General features: G+C 40.8%; 1 protein-coding gene across 1 annotated transcript; it reads left to right on the top strand.

The window, feature by feature from the left end:
* The first annotated feature begins 924 nt into the window (after positions 1-924).
* On the top strand, positions 925-18,450 carry DLEU7 (deleted in lymphocytic leukemia 7). The gene is made up of 2 exons (XM_025874523.2): positions 925-1,644; positions 17,536-18,450. The coding sequence occupies exons 1-2, from the start codon at positions 1,186-1,188 to the stop codon at positions 17,740-17,742; spliced, it is 666 nt and encodes a 221-aa protein (XP_025730308.1). The 5' UTR covers positions 925-1,185; the 3' UTR covers positions 17,743-18,450.
* The last annotated feature ends 5,585 nt before the right edge of the window (positions 18,451-24,035 follow it).

Below are 24,035 nucleotides of genomic sequence, written 5' to 3'. Positions count from 1 at the left end.
CTCACTGGAGCAGCTTTCCCTCACAAAGGCCTCTCCAGTTCTTACTCCACCACACCAAGGAGGGACTCTCCCTTCTAAAGGAAGAAGGAAATCCCACTGTCCAGGTCGGGAGGGTCCAGTGTCTGTCATGTGCCTGCACCCTTGTTACCTGCTTCACTGTTTTGTGAAGTTATGTTCAATGGTTTCCCATGCAGGAAGAAAGCCAAAACCATGCTACTCTGTAACACTTTTCCACACCATTCTCCTCAAATGTCTGCCGCTTTTTTTTTTTTTAAATAAAATGTAATCACACACAACAGTTTCCAATCTATCAAAGCGTAAATTTCCCAGTCTTTTCTCCTACGTCAAGGAAGAAGCAAAGGTAAGTTTAATTAAAAGCAGCAACTATTTGTACAGCTGTCTCTGGGTTCATGGCTCCTAAAAGGATTTAGCTTCAAACCCCGCTGCGCACGTCCTTGGGCTCCTGGTCTGGGCAGTGCCACACCCGCACTTCCCGAGTCACTTGGGGGAGCGGGCCGCCCCAGCTATGCCCTGATGCTTCTTTAGTCGCCAGATTCCCTGAGCCGGTGTGGCATGAGCAAAGCAGAGAAGAGCAGAACTTCCACATACACAAGTCCCCTTCTTTTGTTTGGGGGACACGAGGCCTTGAAGGTTACTCCAAGAAGTTGCTGAAAATTCTCCTAGGGTTGGGAAAGGGAGGGAGGAGGATCGGGCTCGGTCTTCCTTTTGTGAGCTTTTTCTGGCTTTTGGCACTTTTGCTCAGGGTAGGTCTTTAACCTGCCACCCTCAGCACCCAAGGCATGAATGATCACTGACAGGCATCCTTCAAAGGAGATGGGGGCGGGGTATCCCTGAGGATAGATGCTTCTGCACCCAAGCGGCAGGTTTTCCCAGCAAAGCCCTTTAGAAGAGGAAGAACCCGCGCTCAGCATTTGGCTGATTTTCGAGCGCACCGGGAGCAGTGCCTCCGGCAGCCTTGGGTCCGCACACGCCCATTCCGATAGGAATTCGGGGCCAGCGCTGGCCATCTCCTGCGGGCCTGAGGCGGGGCCGGCCCCACCCTCGAGAGGCAAGAAGGCCAACAAGGGGATTGGGAAATGTGACCCTGGCTACCCCAAACGCCCCCGCCTCTCTCGCTCACTGCTGCACCTGCCCGCGGAGCGCGCGGAGCCGCCGGCAGGGGCGATGGCTAGCCCTGCGCCCTTAGTGGCCTCCATCAGCCACCAAATGGTGGCTCTGCAGACTCTGCAGCTGCTGCAGCAGGAGTGGGGCTGGGGGGACGGTCCGGGCGACCCGGGGATCCTGCGCGATTCAGACCACGTGTCGGCTGCCCCAGCGCGTCGCACAGGTCCGCGGAGGGCACGGCCGGGGCCTGGGCGCGAAGAGGGCGTAGGGGGGCGGGGGGCCAGGAATGGCGGGTCTGGGGCGCGGGCAAGCTCCCCAGAAGTAGAAGTGGTGCGAGGCGCCGAAGGGGGCGCGGAGCTGCTGCCCTTCCCCAGGGGTCGGGGGCCCTGCACCCTGGCCCAGATGGCGATGCGCAGCGCGCTGGCCCGCGTGGTGGACTCGACCTCGGAGCTGGTCAGCGTGGAGCAGACGCTGCTGGGCCCCCTCCAGCAGGAGCGGTCCTTCCCCATCCATCTGAAGGTGAGTCTGGCCTCGAGCACCCCGCTGGGGCGCGGGATCCCGCGGCAGGGTGGGGCTGCCGGGCTGGGATGGAGCCCGGAGGGGCCACCCATTGAAAAGCTGAGCGGTCCAAGGGATTCAGCGTCTGTGAGAGGGAAGGGGGGAGATGACAGCCCTGGGACTTGAGTCCAGGAACTCGGGGTCCACTTGGGGCCCACCTGATTGCGGAACTGAGACGCGGGGAGGCCTTGCCAAAACCTTCCTCTGGAACTCCTTTCTCCCTCTCACATAAATCAGCTTCCTGCTCTAGCCGAAGGCCCTTTCCACACGCGCAGCTCCTCCGGATGGAGGACAGCTGTCCCTGCTCCCCCCTTCGAAATTAATAACCCTTACTCCAGAGCCTTCAATACCCCTATTAAGTCCCCTCTGCCTTTTGTGTGACAAAATCACCTTGATTTATTTGAAGTTCCTTCACACTTAAGAATCAAAATTATTTTTGCATAAACCCAATTCCCCACAGAGTTCAGAGGCCTTACAGAGTCAACCTAAATTCTCATAAAGTGGGGTGAGAGTGGGGTGGGTCCCGGGTGTCAAACCGTGAATACTAATGCTAAACTCCTGCTAAGTCACTCGTATTTGTAGGGCCCATTTCCTCTCATGGTACCAAACTGTGCTGGTCGGTGTAGCCAGGGAGCACAGTAGCTGCCTCTCAGGCTGAGTGGGGCTGTGGAAATCTGGAGGTCTTGGGATCCAGTCTCCGCCTTGTCATTAACTAGCCTAATTGGTTTAAGGTCACAGATCTCTTTGAGATCTTCTGGCTTTCCAATTTTGCTTCCTTCCTTCCCCTTGGGAGGCTAGCAGAAGGAAATGAGGGGGGAATGATGAAGAAAGCTTAGAGCAGTTCCCCAGAGTTGCTATTCTTGCTCTACAAGCCAAGGTTTGGAAAAAATTGCTATGTTTTAGGTTACTATACACTGTAAAAGACTGATTTGAAATTAAATATAATAAAGCCTATGATACACCCAAAAAAGTATTGTTACTCTAACACGATGGTTTCTCAGTCTCCCGCTGTTGACATCTTGGGCTGGATAATTGCATTATAGGATGTTTAGCACCATCCTTGGCCTCAACCCAGGAGATGCCAGCAGCCTTACCCACCCCACCCCCCAACAAACTGATACAACCAAATATTCCCAAATGTGTGTTGGGGGGAGGGAAAATAAGATCGCCTCCAAAGGCAGAGCACGGCCCCTCTCATGTTAGGAAGTTAAAAAATGAAGCTGCATTTCACTAATGATCTCGTGTAGAATGCACCTTTCTTTGGTGCCACAAAGAAATAAAAATTCCTGCCAATTAATCTATGATGCACCATCTATTGTAAGATCACGTCAGAGATTTTTGAAACGTGGAAAAGGGCGCATCTTAGATTTGCTGAAATAGGAAGGGCTGTGTGATGTTAGGGGCATATACAGGGCACATGTATGTTGGCAAAAGGAGAGACTGAGTGATCGGCTTTACCTTAGGTGATCTCGGAAGGCTTCTTGGAGGAAGTAATCTTTAAAAAAATATGAATGTTTGTCCCACAGACATGAAAGGGAAAAAACATTTCAGGGGAGCTGTGTGATCCAAGGCCCAGAAGCAATGAAAAGGTGAACTAATTAATTAGTTCACTATGGCAAAAGGTAAAACAGGATGCTGGACAGGTAAGTGGAGTCAGATGGCAAGAAAGGCCTGCATGTCACGCAGAGCGCCTTGAATTGTCTTGCAGGCAAAGGTAACCGTTGAAATGACTGAGGTGAGGACCTGACCCTAGATAAGTCACAGCAGGTGAGGTTGCAGTTTGGGGATCAGGTTGGAGACCACTGTCCAAGGGCCTGGCCCAGCTCAGATGCATTGGAGCTCTCTGCTGTGGCCTACAAATCATGCCACTTGAACATCATGTAGCCATCACTTCTACTTGGTAATCCTTCTAATGTTTTCTACTTGACTTTTTGTCCTCAACATTTGCCACCCTTCTCAAGCTTTGTTTATCCAAACCTCAACCGGCTCACTCCTCTTCTGAGAAAATTGAGGCCATCAGATACAAATATCTTCCTCTCTACCTAAAAAAATCTCACTTCTACTCATCCTCCTTCTTGTCTCTTATAAAGAAATGCTGTTTGGTCCCCTCAACCCCCAACGCAAAGTAGTCTTTCCACTGGAGTCTGCTGTTCACCTGCAGGGTAATAATGAGTTTTGAGTGAATAGCGAGTGCTTTCAGAAGGGAGAGAAACAGGGAGAGGTTTCCCTGGATGATTTGCCTCCTGGCAAACATCTTGGAATTTTGCTTGGTTTTCTGTTTGGAGAAAAGGTAATATCTCTATTTGGTTGTAGATTAGTGATTACAAAGAACTTAGACTTAAGGACACAGTAGTCTGTGTTTCCAGGGGGCTGGTTATCCTGACTTGGCTTCATTATTACTAGTGTTAATTTGACATCAGCATAAACTACAAAGGGATCAGCCCCATAAGTCTAGTTACCATCCATCAGCATACAGTTGACCACCTTCACCCATTTCACCCCCCAACCCCCTCCCCTTCTGGGAACCACTAGTCTGTTCTCCATATCGATGACTTTGTCTTTGTTTTATTTTGTTTGTTCATTTGTTTCGTCTTTTAGATTTCACGTGTGAGTGAAATCATATAGTATTTGCCTTTCTCTGTCTGACTTATGTCACTTAGCATAATACCCTTAAGGTCCATCCATGCTGGGGCAAATGGCAAGATTTTATTCCTTTTTATGGTTAAGTAATATTCCACTGTGTGTGTGTGGGTTTGTGTGTATATATATACACTACCTCTTTATCCATTTATCTATCACTGGACATTTAGGCTGCTTCCATATCTTGGCTATTGTAAATAATGCTGCAATAAACATGGGGTGCATATATCTTTTAAAATTAGCATTTTCATATTTTTGGGATAAATGCCCAGAAGTGGAACAGCTGGGTCATGTGGTCGTTCTGTTCTTAATTTTTTGAGGAATCTCCGCACTGTTTTCCATAGTGGCTGCACTGATGTATGATCCCACCAACAGTGCACAGGCGTTCCCTTTTCTCCACACCCTCACCAACACTTGTTCTTTCTTGTCTTTTTGAAAGTAGCCATTATAACAGGTGTTGGGAGGTATCTCATTGTGGTTTTGATTTGCATTTCTCTAATAATTAGTGACATTGAGCATCTTTTCAAGTGCCTGTTGGCCATCTGTATGTTTTCTTTGAAGAAATGTCTGTTCACATGCTTTGCACATTTTTTAACTGGTAGTTTATTTTTTTGTTGTTGAGTTGTAGGAGTTCTTTATATATTTTTGGATATTAACCCCTTGTCAGATATTTGGTTTGCAAATATCTTCTCCCATTCAATATGTTGTTTGTTCATTCTGGTGATGGTTTCCTGTGCTGTGCAGAATCTCATTAGTTTGATGTAGTCACATTTGTTTATTTTTTAAAAAGATATTATTTTATTTATTTATTTGAGAGAGAGTGTGTGACAGAGAGTGCAAGAGGGGGTAGGGTCAGAGGGAGAAGCAGACTCCCTGCCGAGAAGGGAGGCCGATGCCAGACTTGATCACGGGACTCCAGGATCATGACCTGAGCCAAAGGCAGTCGCTTAACCAACTGAGCCACCCAGGCACCCATATTTGTTTATTTTTGCTTTTCTTTCCATTGCCTTTAGAGTCAGATCCACAAAGACATTCCTAAGACTGATGTCAAGGAATTTACTGCCTATGTTGTTTTCCCCCTAGGAATTTTATGGTTTCACGTCTTACATTCAAGTCTTTAATACATTTTGCATTAATTTTTGTGTATGGGTAAGATGGTGGTCTGGTTTCATTCTTTTGCCTGTGGCTGTTGAGTGTTCTTATTACCATTTATTGAAGAGACTGTCCTTTCTCCATTGTATGTTCTTGGCTCCTTTGTTGTAGATTAATTGTCCATATCTATGTGGATTTACTTCTGGGCTCTTAATTCTGTTCCAATGATTTGTGTGTCTGTTTATGTACCAATATCACCCTGTTTCGGTTACTGTAGCTTTGTAGTATATCTTGAAACCAGGCAGCATGGTACCTCCAGCTCTGTTCTCTTTCAATATTGCTTTGGCTATTTGGGGTCTTTTGTGGTTCCACACAAAAGGAATTTTGGAATTACTTGTTCTAGTTCTGTGAGGTAGGCCATTGGAATTTTGATTAGGTATTGCACTGAATCTGTAGATTGCTTTGAGTAGTATGGACATTTCAACAATATGAAAAAAATATATATATATTAATTCTTTGAATCCAAAAATATGGAGTATCTTTCCATTTATGTGTGTCGTCTCCAATGCCTTTCATGTTTTCTATATTTTTAAATTAAGAACATGTGGATTGATTTTAGACACAGAATGATTTCAGGAGGATTTGTGCTAATGGAAATAATACCTGTGTATCACTTGGAAGTGTGTGGAAACTATCCCTCTAACATCAATTCTCTCCCACAGTGTTACACTTGCCACAGAGAGGAGGAGGGCTCACTTGAATGAAAGCCCACGGCCCAGATGAAAAGCATTAGGGACCCAAAGTAGAGACAGCGCAGGACAGCCCAGGGATCTGGTCCTGCAGAGCCTTTCAAACCTACCATTCTACTTCCTGCTGTAGGCCCTTGGGCAAAATATTTAGCCTTCCTGGGCCTCAGTCTCCTTACCTTAAAGTGGGGCTAGAGGTATCTAACCTTACAGGGTTATTAGGATAATGCACATGAAGTCTTAGCTAGTGGCTGCCCATACAAACTCTCAATACCTTTAAACTTTTATTATTATTATTATTATTATTAACAGATTGATGCCTCACGTTCTCATTGACTATTATTGTTGTGAGTTCCAGTCCTGATATTAATGGATCTGACCCATGGACTGTATTGATTTTTCTGAGACTGTTGACAAAAGCAAAGTTAGGATGACCCATGGAGAGTTCCAAGAAGCCTCCCCTATCCAGAGGTCGGCTTTAGCACATGCCTGATGACTTAGAGATGTTGTCCCCAAATGACTTGCTGATCAAACCACTGAGGCTTAAGGAAGTGAAATTTTCAGGCATGAAGACAGAGAAACTCTCAGCACAATACTAACGGACATTTTTTTATAGCATTTTACTCTTTTCTTAAAGATACCGACACTTAATATTCTTCTTGAATACTTAGAGATTATCACACATGTGCAAAAACTGTATGAAGTGAGTTTCTTTATAGTGGATAAAAAATACTTCACAGTACTGAGTCTTGTTAAATTTGTTGGAGAGGCTAGAGTTAACCAGCTAGAAAACATTTATTACAGGAGAAAACTGAGACTCAGAGGAATTTAGGATTTTGCTAAAGATCTCACAGCTGGGAAGTGATGGCCCATGATTCAAACATGGTTTTATCTGGCTTTTTCTGCCAAATTACAGTGCTGGATTGAAGAGGTGTGATGGATGTCATGCAGAAATAAAGTCCATGAGTGTATGATTGGTAGACAGGGCAGCGTTGGATGGGCTATGCACTGCACACTGCTTGGGCCACAACAGTCACCTTGTAGACTGGGTATCTTGGTCAGCTTGGGCTGTCATGACAAAATGCCATAGACGGGGTGGCTTAAACCACAGACATTTATTTTCTCATAAATTTTGTTTCTAGTAAGGTCTTTCTTCCTGGTTCGTAGACTGCCACCTTCCTGCTCTGTCTTGAATAGTTTTTCCTCTGTGCATGCAGAGAGGGAGAGAGAGAGATCTTGGATGTTTCTTCCTTTTCTTACAAGGACATTGACCCTATTGGATTAGGGCCCCACCCTTATGACCCCGTATAACCTTAATTACCTCCCTAAAGGTCCTATTTCCAGTGCAGTCAAACTGGAGGTTATGTTTCAACACATGGATTTTTTTTTTTTTTTGTGGGGAGACACCATTTAACCCATTATATTGGGTGATTTGTGTGTCTCTTTATATGATGGCTACATTACATAGTGACCCAATGTACCAGGTGAATGTAGGAAATCATTATCAAACCAGTAATAACGATCATGAATGTCTTAGGCACTCACCACTCAAAGGGAGCACAGAAATGTGCACAGGACCAGATGGAAGCCAGTCTAGGATTTTAAGAACTGCTAAAAATGACCAACTCACGTAGACACCATTAACCAAGCCAATTATGAAGTCACTCTGATTGAGTTTTTCTGTCTTCCTTTGAGAGTCAAAAACACTTGTAGCTTCCAAGAGTTCTGCTCTGATGCAAGTTTCATGGAAACTATAGCTGATGCCAACTTTCGGAAGCAGGAGAACTAACTTGCCTGCTATTACAGATTAAACTTGCCTTTGAGTTCACCCATTCCAATTAGCTGATTCTGGTACCAGTTGTTCCATCAAGCTCAGTAATCCTTGCTGGTTTTCTCATTCTACATACCACGCGTGGCAGTTATAAAACCACTGGCTTTGGCTTCACGGTCACTGCTAATGCTCTTTGCAAACTGCAGGTGTGAACATTGGGTCACTCAGAGGAAGACAGTGGTGATGAGTGCTTTTTTTTTCCCCATTAACATGAGTGTGAAGACTTTCTGCAAATTTGGAATCGTATCTTTAAAAATTACTAACAAACTATTGAAGAAATAAATGCTCAGTGTTATATGATTAATAGCATAGCCAGCAAATTGTTCTTCATTTGGGATAAAATCGTGGTTTTCTGTGACAAAAAGGCCCAGTGACTACAAGTAGCTTAATTATAGCTTTGTCCTTGCTCATACTGTGAATGTTAGGAAAATCAGGACATTTGCAATTGCCAAAATGAAAATTTGGGGAAAGATGTTGCAGGAAGGCCCTAAAACAAAACTACTTATGTTTAACATCTTAGTGGGAATGCTGCCGTGCTTTGTCTTATAATTGTGGGGTTTGCCTTGTGAGCATACATGAATTAAGTGCTTATATCCATCACAAAGTGTTTTTAACTGGACTTTTCTAATGAAAATGGTACCATACTCAAAGCAAATGCATAAAATCCTTAGTTACTTGTGAGCATTTACACTGGGTACACCACAAGTAAAAATGTTTAATTTCCTGTGGACGATAGACTTTTTATGGTGACTGGCAGATACTTTAGTTCTTCATTGAGTGTTTTATTAACACACAGTTACATATCTATTTTGAGATTGACCTTGGGTTCAGGCAACTGGTGGCTCCTCTGGGCCCTGTGAATTTGTAGTTCAAAGCCAGATGTTGATGAACCAAGGGGGCAATTTGTAGTACACTGTTTCTGATAGCGTGGTTTTCACAACATCCCTCTAAATAGAGAAATGGCATTCCCATTTTAGGTACACATCCAGTATGGAGGATTGTGATGGGTCTGGGGAAAGCATTTGTGCTCCTTTGGGGGGCCCAGCACTGGGCACCTGTGGTAGAGAGTGGTCTGTTGAAGTTCATTAAGGTCAGGAGGGCCCATCACAGAAAGCTGGGAAGAGCTCTTTCTTCAGTGCTCTCCATAAGGGGGCATTAGGCATTCAGGGGGAGCAAGAAAGGAAAATGTGAGAAGAAACAAATTTGTGGAGGCCATTGTAAGAGAGTATAGCTCAAGATGTGACTGTCTTGAAAAGAACCAACTTATTTTAAAGCCAGTGGTGAAGGGGATATGAGCTGACTTAGAGTTTATGCAGATCGAGCAGTGATTTTGAAGGTGATGAGGTAGGAAAAAAACCAAAAATCTTCCTTGTGGATTGTTTAAAAGTTATCTGCATTGTAGAGCCTATAAAGTCATTGTATTTTTTACTTGATTACCCATTGGTGTTGGTTTCAGAAAATAAGCTTTGAAGCTGACTGTTGATGCCAGATTCTTCTTGCCTTCAAGACTTCAGTTTTGATGGGAGTGTTTATTTTCAGTACAAAGCTAAAAAAGTTCCAGCTTTTCTTCCCTTTTGGACTTTGCAGGTGCATTTGCAGTTGCTCAAGGATTCCAGATGTGTGCATTCCTAATAAACACAATGCATAATGCAGAAAAGTGCAAGTGTGGCAGTTTTTCTAAGAGACCTCCCTTATACTGGGCAGGAGAGAACAGAATGGAGGAAGAGAGAGCTCCAGCTGGGGGGGGGGGTGTCTCTGATTAGCTAGGAGTGGGCTTGACATGGGGTGTAGAAGGTTCCACGACTTGAATATCTTCCAGACAGCCAAACCCTCTCAATTATGTTGCAGGGAAGACGGATGGGCCAACAGACCAATCTTCAATTTGGATGTGACCAGTGCCAATTGGAGCTTCGTTAACACTCAGTTAACCTCAAGAAAAATAGTGTGAATATGGCCAAAAAAGAAACATTTACTTGTAGACATTTTTGTTCCATCTCAAAGCTAGGTTGGTGCCTCCCCTGCTTGCTTTCATGGTATCCCTGCTCATCCCACTGGGGCATCTGAGGCCCTGTAGTTCAAGTTCCCTAGTCTGTCTCCTGCCCTGGGTAGCGAGCTGTGCTCTCGGAGTCATCACTGTACCCAGTCCAGTTTCTAAATTTGGGGCAGGTCTTGGATGAACATTTGAGCTTGGGAAGAGAGGATAATTCAAGCTCTGCCCCTCATTTGCTGTGCGACTTGGGTATGTTGCTTTATCTCTCTAAGCCACATTTCTTCATCGGTCATTTACAGACCACTGTGAGGCTTGAGTGAGACAAAGTAGATCAAAAGCCTGGCTTTGGATCCTGCACCTAGCAGGTTAAGCCAGACCAGTGTTTCTTAAAGTGCTGGCCTGCCATGTCATCTCCATGCTTGGAAGTGCTCAGGGACTTTACTGTGGCACTCAAGGCTCCCACACTAGTTTGTGTCCTCGTTCCCAGCACAAAGCTCTGCTCTTTTCGGACTGGCCTCCCAGTCCCAGCCCCTACTTGACTTCAGGCCTTTGCTTGTGTTGTTCATTCTAACTGTGAGGGCCATCTCTTCCCTGAGAGGCAGACTGCATTCCCTAGCACCAGCTGTCTTGTAACATCTGTACAGCCTTCCCTGATGGCTCATCCTAACCTTCAGTGCCTTCTGCAAAGGCTGGCAGCACTCTGATGGTCTTGACCACTTTTTTTTTTTTTAATTTTATTGTGGTTAAAAAAAAAAGAGCGTAACATAAAATTGACCGTTTTTAGTGTATAGTTCAGCAGTATCAAGAGCATTCACATTATTGTGCAACCAATCTCCAAAATTTTTTCATCTTGTAAATCTGAAACTCTGTACACAATAAACAACAAATCCCCATTTCCCCCTCCCCTTGCCTCTGGCATCCACCATTCTTCTCTGTTTCTGTGAGTTTGACGACTCTAAGTACCGCATGTAAGTGGAATCATATGGTATTTATCTTTTCGTGTCTGGTTTATTTCAGCGAGCATAATGTCTTCAAGGTCCATTCATGTTGGAGCACGTTCCAGAATTTCCTTCCTTTTTAAGGCTAAATAGTATTTCATTCTATGTATACATCATAGGTTCATCCATTCATTTGTCAATGGACCCTTGAGCTGCTTTCACCTCTTGGCTATTGTGAATAGTGATGCTATGAACATGGGTGTGCAAATATCTCTTTAAGATCCTGATTTAAATCCTTTTGAATACATATTCCAGAAGCGGAATTGCTGGATCATATGATAATTCCGTTTTTAGTTTTTTTGAGGAGCCTCCATGCTGTTTTCCGCAGTGGCTGCGTGATTTTACGTTCCTGCTGGCAGTGCACTTGGGCCGCAGTTTCTCCACAACCTCGCCAGCGCTGGCTATTTTCAGGGTTTTTTTTTCGATAGTAGTCATCCTAATGGATACGAGGTGAGCTTGGCCACTCTTTTGGAGCCTTAATCTTGTGTGTGACATCTCTACTGAACAGCTTGAATAGTTTCATCTCCACCAGTTAGATTCCCACCTTCTATAGAGCATATTGTTGTTTTCTTTTCTGTCGTTCCTTCCCCCTCTCTCCTTCTTGCTGACCTCGCATCTAGCAGAGTACTTTATGCACAACTTCAGATGGATGGAGTGCCTTATAAATTCAGAGTTTGCATGACCATGAGCTTATTTGACCTTCACAGTCTCTCCATGTGGTAGCTATTTGTTTCCATTTTACGCATTAGAAAACTGATTATTCCATAGATAAAATGTCTTGTCCACGGATGGCCTGTCAAAGGGACAGAACCAGGCCTCCGACGGCAAGTCCAGTGCTTGTGAGGGAATAGTCCCAGCATCCCAGGGGTCTTTGCAGGTGCCTGGAGAGCCACGATGCTTACTAACATCTGGAAAGTCCCCTTTGCCGCATAGGGTAAAATGCTCACAGGTTTTGGGGATTAGGACATGGACATCTTTGGGAGGCCATTATTCTGTCTACTACAGGGCAGAGTTCAGCTAAGAATTAAGGAAAAAAATGTTCTGGAAACTAGAGCCAAGAGTTGCCTCCTAAGCACATGGGTTTCTCCTGTGTGGCAAACAGTGTGACACCAGGTATGCTCTAGAAAGGAGTCACACATCAGGAAGAGCTTTGTATGAACTCTCTAAAGTGCTTGGATTATGAGTCTATAAATGTCTGTTCTTCTGTAAGGTTGGGTTTTTGTGTTTTTACCAGAACCCCCATTCCATTTCACTGGACATTTGGATATATGTTCTATGTGCCTCAATCCTCCTACTAGGTTATAAGCTTTTTAGAGACTAGGTACTCGTGTCTTATGGCTTTTTACCCAGTGTGGTCAATCATGTAGTGGAGACTTCACATGTTTGAAAGAAATGTAACTGTTGCATTAACTGAGTCTGAGGCCATTGCCGCAGTAGATTATTAGTTGAGTCACTATAAAATGTAGATGCCCCCTATCAGTTTGAACCACTGTAACAACCAATACATTTCATATCCAGAGTCTGAAATTACACAAGGCTTTAGAAGTTCGAAAACCTGTCTTTAGATTGCTAAGTCATAATTTGCTAATTCTGGCAGCATGCTCAAACCCTACGTAGGATATTACATCATTTCTGGAAGCATCTGGGACTTGCTAAATAAAAGCTGCTGGGAGGATGTGTTCTGTCACTGAATGGAAAACACCATACACGAAATCATTATGAATATCGATCATGCGATTTTCTACTGAAAGCCCATGAGCCATTCAATATGCCACTGCCTCAACGCTGTGAATTTTTGGCTCCCGCCTATGCAACAGAATCAGTAGAGGTTTGGTTGGAGGCCATGATCATTGGATCCACAGTTGGCCTTCAGACCCTTCAGAAAGGAAGAGAAGCAACCACCTGTTTTATTTTTCCATCCCCAGGCTTAAGAGGCCCATGGAAAGCCTATGCCTATTAATTTGTTTTCTTTGACTGTTAATATATTTGAGAAAGGATTAAGAAGAAATACTGCACTAAAAGAGTAAAATAAAGAGACTTTGCAAAGCTTGCCAGAGATTTGAAGTTTACCCACGGCCTCAGGGACCAGTACAGGCCAGGAGTGGAATTTTATTATATGTATACTTTCCCCAAACGGTGCCTTCTTTGATTCTTTACAGTAAACGTGAAATTGACTTCAGATTTTAGGCCCACAAACATATTTTTAAAGGCATTTTAATCTTATTTGGGTGATGAATGCCTTTGCAGACTGGCTAATAGGCACACGTCAGCACACATTTCAGTGGTTCCTTCAATTTTGAATTTCCCTTTGCATGTTGTCTTTGATCCTTCCGCTTTGTACTTTGAGTTGGATTACTTCTATAAAGCAAGCAGACAATTTCCCTTGATGTGGATCTAGGGGAAGTAGTCCAGAGGCATATTTTTCCCCTCTACTTTCCCATTCCCAAGCAATATGCTCCAGGAATATAGGTTACTCCATAAACTATGGGAGAGATTATCTAAGTAGCCCCTTGATACCTTCTAAGCAGAAATGAGCAACACGCAAAGGCGGGGAAGCTAGAATGCTTTAAAGAGGAAGAAAAAACAAGAAGCATGGTAGCCTGTGAATACTTGAGTAAAGGAACTATGGCGTGTTGTGTTGAGCTTTCTATCCCAGCACTTAACTCACACGGGGGTCCTGCTGCCATTGTTGGCCAAACTCAAGAGGTGAAAGTTTGTTTTGTTTCCCAGAAGATGTTCTCTAATAAACACTTTGCCAGAGACCCAGGTCCTTCTAACCCAAGCGACAGAGTCTTTGTTAGGGAGAAGAATAGCTTCTCTTTCTACACAGAATTAGGAAGAAAACTCTAGTTTCAAACTTCAGTTCAGTATTGTATGGTGACTAACATAACATAATAAAATTTAAAAAATAAAAAAAATTTAAAAAAATTAAAAAAACAAGAAAACAAAAAAAAAACTTCAGTTCAGCTTTTAGCTCTTTCTTTCATTTTTTTTCTTGGATTATGTTTTTTCTTCTCCTAAGTTCTTGAGTTGAATTCTTAGCTCATGCTTTTTCAGTGATTATTCTTTACTTAAATAGCATTAAGTGTATGAATTTCTCAATGCAGGTGTGTCCCACAAATTTGTGATATAGTATGTCCATAATTGTTCAGTGTAAAGTATTTTAAAATTTCAATTATTTTTTCACTGATCCATGAATTATTTGGAAGTAGATTTTTAAGTCATGTATGTATTGGGAAGGTTATGTTATTGATTTCTCATTTATTGGCATTGTGATTTGTATGATATAGACTTCTAGATATTCATTGAGAATTTACTTTTGGCATATTATAATACAGTCAGCTTTCAAAAATATTCCATATATCTTTGGGAAAATTTGTATTTGCTTATCTTTATTGGGCCAAGCTTATGATTGGTGTTTCAGTCTTTTTCTCTCCAGGCTGATCATTTTGTTGTTTGATTTACGTGTCTCAGAAAGCGGGGTAAAAATCAGTTTTATGTTTGTGGATTGAATGTAAATTAAGATAATCATATTAGGCACACACAAAGTACAAAATTGTTATACCTTCTTGGGGAATAGTTCCTTTTATTAATTGTAGCTTATTTTATCCTTAATAATGATTTTCCTGGATTTGTTTTGGCTTCTCTTTGCTTTGTATATGTTTTAGCATTCATTTACTTTGAGTCTTTAGGTATTTTTAGTTTTGACTGTGTTTCTTGCAAAGAACTTATCAATAGATCTTTTAAAATCCAATCTGGTAACCACTATATTTCAAAAGGTGTCTGATTTGGTGTTTTCTGTTCCCCTTGATTTATGTTTGTATATTTCTTCATTTTTACCTTCTAAAAATAGGATCAATTAAGTTTTAATATTCCTTTTGTCTGCTGATTTTGAAGTTTTACATATTATTTCTGTCCTTTAATGATAACCCTTACTTTTCTCACACACATACTGAAATAAGTCTGAAATTTATCAACTTTGCCACCTTTCTAAATATGCACAATGCCTTAGAATGCCACTCCATCCCACATGTTACTGCCATTCAGCATTTTGGAACCATCTTGCTTTTGTAAGTCCCAAGTTAATTGTTATAATTTTGGTTTTGAACAATCAATTCTTTAGATTTACATCATATTTTTAAGTTTCTTTGTTCATTGTTGCTTCTTGTGTCTCATTCTTTCCTTTTGAATTGAATGTCCCCTTTCTGAATTATATCTCTAGGAAAATATGACAGTGAGGGTGGTAACTCCTGTTGTCCTTTTCAACGAAGGCATATTTATTTTGCCCTGATGTTTAAGTAATAGTTTTGTTGGATTAAAAAAAAAAATTCTATGTTGACAATTATTTGAAAAATTATCCCATTCTTTTTGACTTCAGTCATTGTAGCTTAGTAGTTGGCAGTCTGTCTCCCCCGGTTGCTTTTAAGAGTAGTTTTGCCTTAATAAGTTTAGATTTGAATCTCATTTTACTTCCTGAAACTATGTTCATGAACCTGGATTCATGTTTTGGATCAATTTTGAATAATTCTTATCCATTATTCTCTTTAACTATTGTCTCCCCTGGGCGCCTGGGTGGCTCAGTCGTTAAGCATCTGCCTTTGGCTCAGGTCATGATCCCAGGGTCCTGGGATCGAGTCCTGCGTCGGGCTCCCTGCTCCGCGGGAAGCCTGCTTCTCCCTGTCCCACTCCCCCTGCTTGTGTTCCCTCTCTCGCTGTGTCTGTCTCTCTCTCTCTGTCAAATAAATAAATAAAAAATCTTAAAAAAAAATAAATATTGTCTCCCCTCTTCTCCCCCAACCTCTCTCTTTCTCCTGGAAGCGTATCTGTTGGGCTTCATCATTCTATCATCCATGTTGTTTAACTTCCCACTCATAATTCCTGTGTCTGGCTTTTTATCTTGCATTCTGAATAATTTTCTCATTCATCATCCAGTTTACTGTTCCTCACTTCGAATGTATTCAGGTGTTTAAATTGTCTATTGAGTTTTTAGTTTGTCAAAATAGTTATTTCTGGAAATGTATTTGGTTCTTTTCCAAGCCTGTTTTTACTTAAAATGTGTTTTATTCCTTCTTTTATATTTTTAATCACTTTAAACATATTTTATAGTTTCTAGCTGAAATACTTGGAGTTTAATTCTGTCCTTTATTGGTATCTGCTGTATCATGGTGGATATGTTAAATTTCATATTCTGATTTTGTCTTTGACAGAGTATTATGGGAATACTACTGTGGGGCATGGGTTGTGGACGTGTCCCCATGGAATAGGCTTTTATTTCCTTTTACCATGTGTCCATGGATATTTCAGCCCAGTTCCAATTTTTAAATTAATTTCTTAGCATGAGTGTTTCCAGAACATGTATATGGTGTAGAGGGCAGCTCCCAACTTCAGCTGTTGTGTAGTACAGGGCAACAGTTATGCATTGTTGGGGCAAGTTTATCCTCTACCCCAAACCCAGCTCCAGATTAACTTTCTTTTTTGGATGAATATTGGTGGGTAGCTAACATAATCTACTTTTCCTTTATCTCTGGCCCTTAGGGATTTCCAGTTTTCTTGCAATATCAGAAAGGATGTTTGCTCTATTTTATTTAGAATTCAGTTTCCCCAAAGGGTTTTGGGGAAACTAAGTGTGCCATGTTACCAGAACTGGAAGTCTGTGGAGAGTCATTTACACGTATTTAAAATAAATTATATATTCAACACTATCTCTGATATGGAATAATTTTGTTTGTTTGTTTATTGGAATAATTTTAGTGTACCATTTCTATACAATGGATTTTAGAATGTGAAACACTTAGGAATTAAAAATATATTTAGTTATTTTGTTCTTTTAAACTACCTGGGAACTATTCTTTCTAAATTTGCATTGGAAAGTTCTTGACTCTGTGTTCATTAAATACCAAATCCTGTGTTGGAATTTTGAAGACTATGAGTATGGAATAATAGGAACAGAGGCTATTTGTGTATTCTTTAAAGCTCTGTTAGGAACAAATAACAGAAACTCAACTCCAAATGGCTTAAGTAAAAAAGGCATATTTATTGACTCAGATAACCAAAAAATCCTGGGGTTTATTTTTCAAGTATAGCTGGATCAATATGCTCAGAGAATGTAACGAGAATCAATCTCTTCTAATCCCTTTGTTCTGCTTTTTTTTTTTTTTTTTTTTTTCCAGTGCTGGCTTCATTCTCATTTGGATTCTCCCCTTATGGTGGCAAGATGCCTTCCAAAAGCCCCAGTTAAAGGGAGCTTCTCTTTCCCAGTCTAACAGACATTCTAGAACTGTGGCTTATTGGTCTGTGTTCGGTCACCTGTCCATTCCTGACCAATCCAAAGTGACTGAGGGGTGGTAGCCTCTGATTGGCCTGGTCCCTGGAGTTGTAGCGTGGGTGGGGTCAGCTTTGGTCAAAGCACATAGGCTGAAAATGGAGGAGAGTAGTTCTCTCAGAAAATAATTGAGGTCCTGTGATGAGAAGAAATGGGAATGGAAGCTGGGTACACAAAACACAACAAATGTCCCCATAACCTATCTAACTGCTTATGTTTGCTGTTTATTTCAGGATAGTGTTGAGTTTAGAAACATCTGTAGTCATTTGGCTCTACAAATTCAAGGACAACAGTTTGACAGAGATTTGAATGCTGCCCACCAGTGTTTGAAGACAATAGTCAAGAAGCTGATTCAGTCACTTGCTAATCTTCCTTCAGATGCCCACGTGGTAGCCTGTGCTTCTTTGAGACAGATCTTACAGAATCTCCCAGACATATGATGTTCAAGACACCAGAATTAAAACCACAGCTGTTACTGCCAAGAGAACTGGGTATCTTAGGTTCCTAATTGAATCAGCAGACAATGGATGCTTTTATCCTCAGTAAGGAGACACTTGATGACGTATACAGCAGTCTGACCAATGGCATCTGTACCCTTTAGATTATAGCATGTTGGTGAAAATTTTTTAAAGCAGTAGTTCACATTTTTAAGTATGTTGAGATATTTGCTTACTTTTTGATTGAAATATATTCTACTTTGTGGAACTGATTGGATTATATATGTATATATTTACTAATTCATATTAAGTATTAGTTTTGATCAAATGATACATTTATCTGTACTTATATTAATGTAGGCCTATGTGGTTTAATATGGTTATTTAATATGGTTATTTATATATGGTTATATGATTAAAGCTTCATGGTTCTTAAAATTATCTTGAATAAATAGGATATTTGATAATTGATATGTTCTACTTACTGAGGATTTCATTTTATGTTATGAAAATAATCTTTAGATGTTGTAGGACCACATGTGTCAGTAATTACGAGTTCCAATGCTGGCATTAATAACTTACTGTTGGACAGGAAAAGAGTTGCTTCTAAGCCTTGTGCTTTCATATACTGATTTGTAAATTTACAATGATAATGAGCTATGAAGTACCAAGGATATATGATATGTAAATACAAAGTACAGTATTATTAAATTCTCATGTGGAAACATGTAGCTCTTCTTACTGTTTCTAAATATTCCAATTGAAGTAGGAAATTCTTGTGAAAAACAGAAGAGAGTGGATACCCTGGCAGGTTTCCCTAAATATTTAGAGCTGGGAAAAGAGAGGCTAACTTTTTTTTTTTTGCGCCAATGATCTGAACATGCTTAGGAAAAACTAAATTTCCTGTTGTTTAATGATGACTGTATTGAGAACCAAAGTAAATTGCAATGCTGCTTTTCCCTTAAAAGTTTAATAGAAATGGCATCAGATTTAGAAAAAAAGAGTACACTGTCTACATGCAGCTTATTTTCTGAAGGAATTAAAAACTAGGTCTGTATGGTGAGAGTAGATCGGCTTTTAAAAAATAAAGTGTTAGTAGTAACCAAAGCCTTTTAAATCCCACATATTCTAATCCTAGTTGGTTCCAAAGCTTTATTCCAGGATATAATGATGAAAGGTAAATACATTGCTTCTCTTTAGATGTAACTGACCATTCCATAGAATAGAATTACATTTATGAGACTGAATTCTAAATGAAAGATGAAAGGTATGTGTTTGTGCGTGTGTGTGTGTGTGTGTGTGTGTGTGTGTGTGTGTGTGTGTGTGTGTAAGGGTGAGGTGGGCCAGAAAAGAAGGGCATTTATTTCTTGAAAACAGTCTTTGGTATTTAGTTCTCTCATTCCTAGGAAACATTGTATTCTGGGACTGTCACCATATTTTACAGTGAAGTCTTTTCTTCCCTGGGGAAATTATCCCAGGACTGTTCTCTAAAGACCTATCATTATTTATAGGCTGCCTTCCCCATTGTAGTCAATAGCTCTCTCTAAATAAATATTAACATTAAGGCTTTTTTTTTTTCTACTCCCATCCCCAAGGAATATTGAACATTTTTGCTTCTTTCTATCTGTTTCTTGTGTTTTTTCCCCCTCATTTTGCAATGTGTTTCCCATAGACCAATTAAAACCCTATTTCATACGTTAAGTCCTGATTTACCTACCACCTCCTCATTGCACTCTCCTGGATCATCCTAGTAGGACATGGGTTCTTCTTCCTCTGAACTCATACTGCTATTATTACATACCATGTTATACCAAAGCTATTGGTATACTTGCAACCAAGATCAGCTTGCTGAGGGCAGGGATTATTTTAGACATATTTGTATATTGTACAACAACTACAATTCTAAAAGTTCTTTGACTCTACTAGAACTTCTGTTGTCTTTACCACCTTTTCACACTGCCCCCACCTCTTACTTCTGTGGCTTATGTGCTATGCTCAATTTGTATGATCATTTGGTTGTACATGCCACCAGTTCCCTTCTCTTTTCCTTTGGTTAAATGCTGCAGACAAAACTCCATTCCTGGTCAAGACCAACTCTCTGCTTATTCCACATCTCTATATGAGTTCTGAATGTAGCTTGAGTACGACACACAGCCATGCAAATTTCACTTCAATTCATGGCTCCCAATCTCAAGAGGCCCTCATGTTATCCATTAGTACTACTTCATTTCCTAGACTTGCAATATCCAGTATGGTAGCCATTGGCTACATGTGGCTATTGAGCACTTGAATATGGCTAGTCTGAACTGAGATACGCTTGAAAATGTAAAATGCACACTGGCTTTTAAGAAGTTAATACTAAAAAAAAAAAAGAATGTAAAAGATCTCATTTTTTAATACTGATACATGCTGAAATGATAATACTTTGAATATATTTGGTTAAATAAAATATATTATTAAAAAGAATTTTACCAGTTTTATTTTACCCTTTTAAGGTGGCTGCTAGGAAGTTTGAAATTCCATACACAGCTTGCATTCTATTTCTATGGATAGTGATGTCCTAGAAGATTCACTAGATAATTCAACACTGTGCTTGACAATTTACTTTCTCAGGAAGGTTTTTCCACACCTTCTCACACTTGTTTCTTCTCCATTCTCCTCATTCTTAGCTGAGGACCTTGTCTTTCATTGCATAGGGAAAATAAAAGCCCTCAGAAAAACATGTTCATCTTCACACTAACAGATCAACCATATACTGAGTTCCCCTTTGTTATAAGAAAGAGATGTCCCACTCCTGCCCAAAGCTGACTGACCACTCAGGCACTGGACCCTGTTTCCTCTCACTTGAGCACTTCCCTTTTGTACTCATTCTTTTGCCTGCAGTATCAATTCTTGCCTCTCAATAGGAGCATTTCTATCAGCCTGCTATTATCTTATAGTAATTCCTCCAATCTTTGAAAAACAATTCCCCCAGCTACTACTTTATTTCTCTCCTCCCCTTAAGAGGAAAACTCATGGCAGTTGTCCAAATTAGTTGTCTACAATTCTTTTTTTCCCAATTCCCTTCTGAGCTCACTCTAGATGAATTTTGTGCCCACACTCCACCAAAAATGTTCTTGTCACGACTCCCATTGATTGCCCACTGATAAATTCAATGGTAAATTCTCAATCCTCAACTTACTTGATCTATCAGCAGCTTTTGACACGGTTGACTACTCCCTCCTTGAGTCATCTTATTTTGGTTTCCAGGTCAGCAGACTTTCCTGGTTTTACTTCACTAACTCACTCCCAGAACTGTTTCTTATTTCCTCCACATTGCCCTGACTTCTTAATTTTAGAGTTCCTCAGTCTTGGTCTTGGTCCTTTTTCTGTATTACACTTAATCCGCAGTGATTTTAAATACCAGCTATTCACCAATGATGCCAAGACATATGTCTTTCACCCTGAACTCCAGATTCCTGTAGCCAAATCACTACAGAGTATCTCTACTTGAATGTTTAAAAGGCTTTTCAACTCCAAAACAGAATTCTTAGTCCCCAAATCTGCTTCTCCCCCTCCATCTTCTAACACTTACTTGGTGGTGACTTATATCCTTCCAGCCACATACACAAAAAGAACATTAAAATCATCCTTGACTCTTCTATTACTCTCACATATAGCCACTCAGTCAGCAAATCCTAATGGCTCAACCTTCAAAATATATCCCAAATCATATCACTTCTCACCATCTCCATGGCTACTACGCTAGTCCTATTCCTGCCTGGAGTATCACAGTACTTTCTTAAATGGTCACACTAGTTCAGTGCCCTCTCCCTGTTATTTATTCTCTATCAGCCACGGTAGTATAAATCAGACTGATTACTCCTCTACTGTCAATCCAATGGCTTCCCTTTTTACTCAGAATAAAATTCAAATTCTGCCTCTGATCCATCTCCTACTACATTTCTACTCTAACAGCATCGGTTCTCACCTTTTCAAACACAACTAGTTTTAGGGCCTTTGTGTTACTCATTCCTCTGCCTGAAAGACTTCTCTCCCATCTACTTCAAGTAGGTCTCTACTTCAATGCCCCTCATTAAAGAGGCCCTCCCTTATCAAAGATAGCATCCCCTGTCACTCTCTTATCCCTTCTCCCTGCTCTGTTTTCTTCATAAGGCCATCCTGGAATGGCCTAAATTTATATGCTTATTGACCATTGTAGTGGATTGAATGGTGGTCCCCAAAGGGTATGTCCGTGTCCTAATCAGTAGAATGTGTGACGATTACCATATATCCCAAAAAAGTAAATATGACCTTAGATAGTAACAGAGGTGATTACATTACAGATAATGAAATTAGATTTTCTGAGATTATCTGAGTGGACCCTAAATGCCATCAGAAGTGGCATTTTACTGGGGGATTTGATCCCTCCAGTATTCTCCAAGTCTTACATCTTTCAGTAACTATCAAAACACAAAGAAAAAAGTTAAAAGGACAATTTTAAGGATTAAATTATTCAGAACATTTTGGTTAAGTGTTGGGTTAAAAACAGTCATGTAGCTACGAGTCAATAAATGGTTAATGGTCATGCTGCTCACTATAACAATGACGGGGCCAGCCAAAGTCACTCTGAAGAGTAGTCCTTTTTTCCTCAGCTTTTCCTTGTAGTGCTTTTCCTCTTTCCCTTTCCCTCGAACGTTACATAAGTGTCTGTTTACAAAGGCACATTTTAAACTTTATAATTGTGGGCTATTTTCTTCCATAGCCATATCATCATCATCATCAACAACAACAACAATAACAACCATCTTAATAAAAATTCCCACATTTTTGTGACTCCAGCAACGTCTGGAGAGATTTGGCATCTTGGAGTCAAGCTGTAGTTTTTTTGTTTGTTTGTTTAAGACCATGTAGTGCCTTGAGCAGTATGTGCTCTTTGCATAAGGACAGGTTCTGGATGTCTCTTCATAATGTTGAGAAAAATTTGAGTCATCTAATATTTTCTCTGTTGGATTTCTTTGGATACTTCATGCTTCTATTCCTCTAGACTCTTATGTTTCAAAGCTCCATAACAGATTTCTGGATGGTGGAAACACATTTGCTTATGGAATAAAAATAGGGGCCATACTGGGAACTTCCTAAGTAGGGATGGGCAAACAATGACAAGATGGTATCTACACACCTTCTCTCTTCCTTAGATGGTCTCCTCACTGCTTTCTCTACTTCTCTGGAAGTTCCACGAGCTTCCAGATCAAACTCCTCTACATCTTTTGATGGCATGCCTTATGCTGACATAGAAACTATCTTCAGGTTCCTTTGGCTGTGTTCCATTTTCTTTTGCCTCTTCTGAATCAGTTCTCTTCCCCCATATAAGTGCTCTCTCACTCTTCTAACTGGCATAGTTTCTCTCCAAAGTAGATTAGTGTTCTTGGTTTAAATGAAGGCCTTTGGAGAGTAGAAAACTGTAAGGTACTTGTTTCATACAGAGCATAGGACTGCAAGAATCAAGTCTTTCACATCTAAAAATTCCCTCCAACAGTCAGCACCATTTTTCATTGTTCTTCATGCTCCAGTGCCAGATACTTATGTAGTAAATCTATCTGAGAGGAGTATAAATTCTTTGGACCCATGAGTTTCAAGACACATTTAATTTAGCAGAACTTCAAATAAGAAGTGTTCCCTATGATCTGGGTATCCTGATTAGGGATCCCAGTATTCTATTCTACAGCCAAAAAACTTACCACAGTCCTGGTTGCACTTAAATACACATAAGAACCAAAAGTCTAGGCTGTGATAGCCCTGGCATGTGTTACCAGAGAGCGTACCTTTGTCTGATGAGACTTGTTTACTACTATACTGAAGAGAAGTGATATTTAAAGCTGAGCCATAGTTTATAAGTTTCTCTTCTTATAGATCAGCTCATATCTGATCTTAGTCATAAGTCCGGAGATACTTTCAAGATTGGCAGAAATTTTTCCAGCACAGAAGTAACACTAATTGTTCCCCTTGCCTTGGTGAAGACTTTGATAATCATTATGGATTCATTTTCTTTTTCCTTAAAAAAGCATTAAGAAAAGTCTATGGAGCTTAAAGAGTATCTGGTACAGAAGTAAATTCACAGTGATCCTAGATACAAGTCACAGAAAACCACTGACTTAAGTTTGATCCAAAGAAAAGAAAAGAGGTTCTACAAAATCCCCTTCTCTTTCCTGCATGTGTCACTGCAGCTCTGAATGTAGCTTAAGAGTACAGGATACGCTTGAACAATCTGGTGTGTGTGTGTGTGTGTGTGTGTGTGTGTGTGTGTGTGTGTGTGT

This window comes from Callorhinus ursinus, unplaced genomic scaffold (genome assembly GCF_003265705.2).
Source record: "Callorhinus ursinus isolate GAN/ISIS: 27379988/994484 unplaced genomic scaffold, GSC_fseal_2.0 scaffold7, whole genome shotgun sequence".
Taxonomy (NCBI): Eukaryota; Metazoa; Chordata; class Mammalia; order Carnivora; family Otariidae; genus Callorhinus; species Callorhinus ursinus.
The sequence above is the reverse complement of the archived record's forward strand: the minus strand, read 5'-3'. Positions and strand labels throughout refer to the sequence as shown.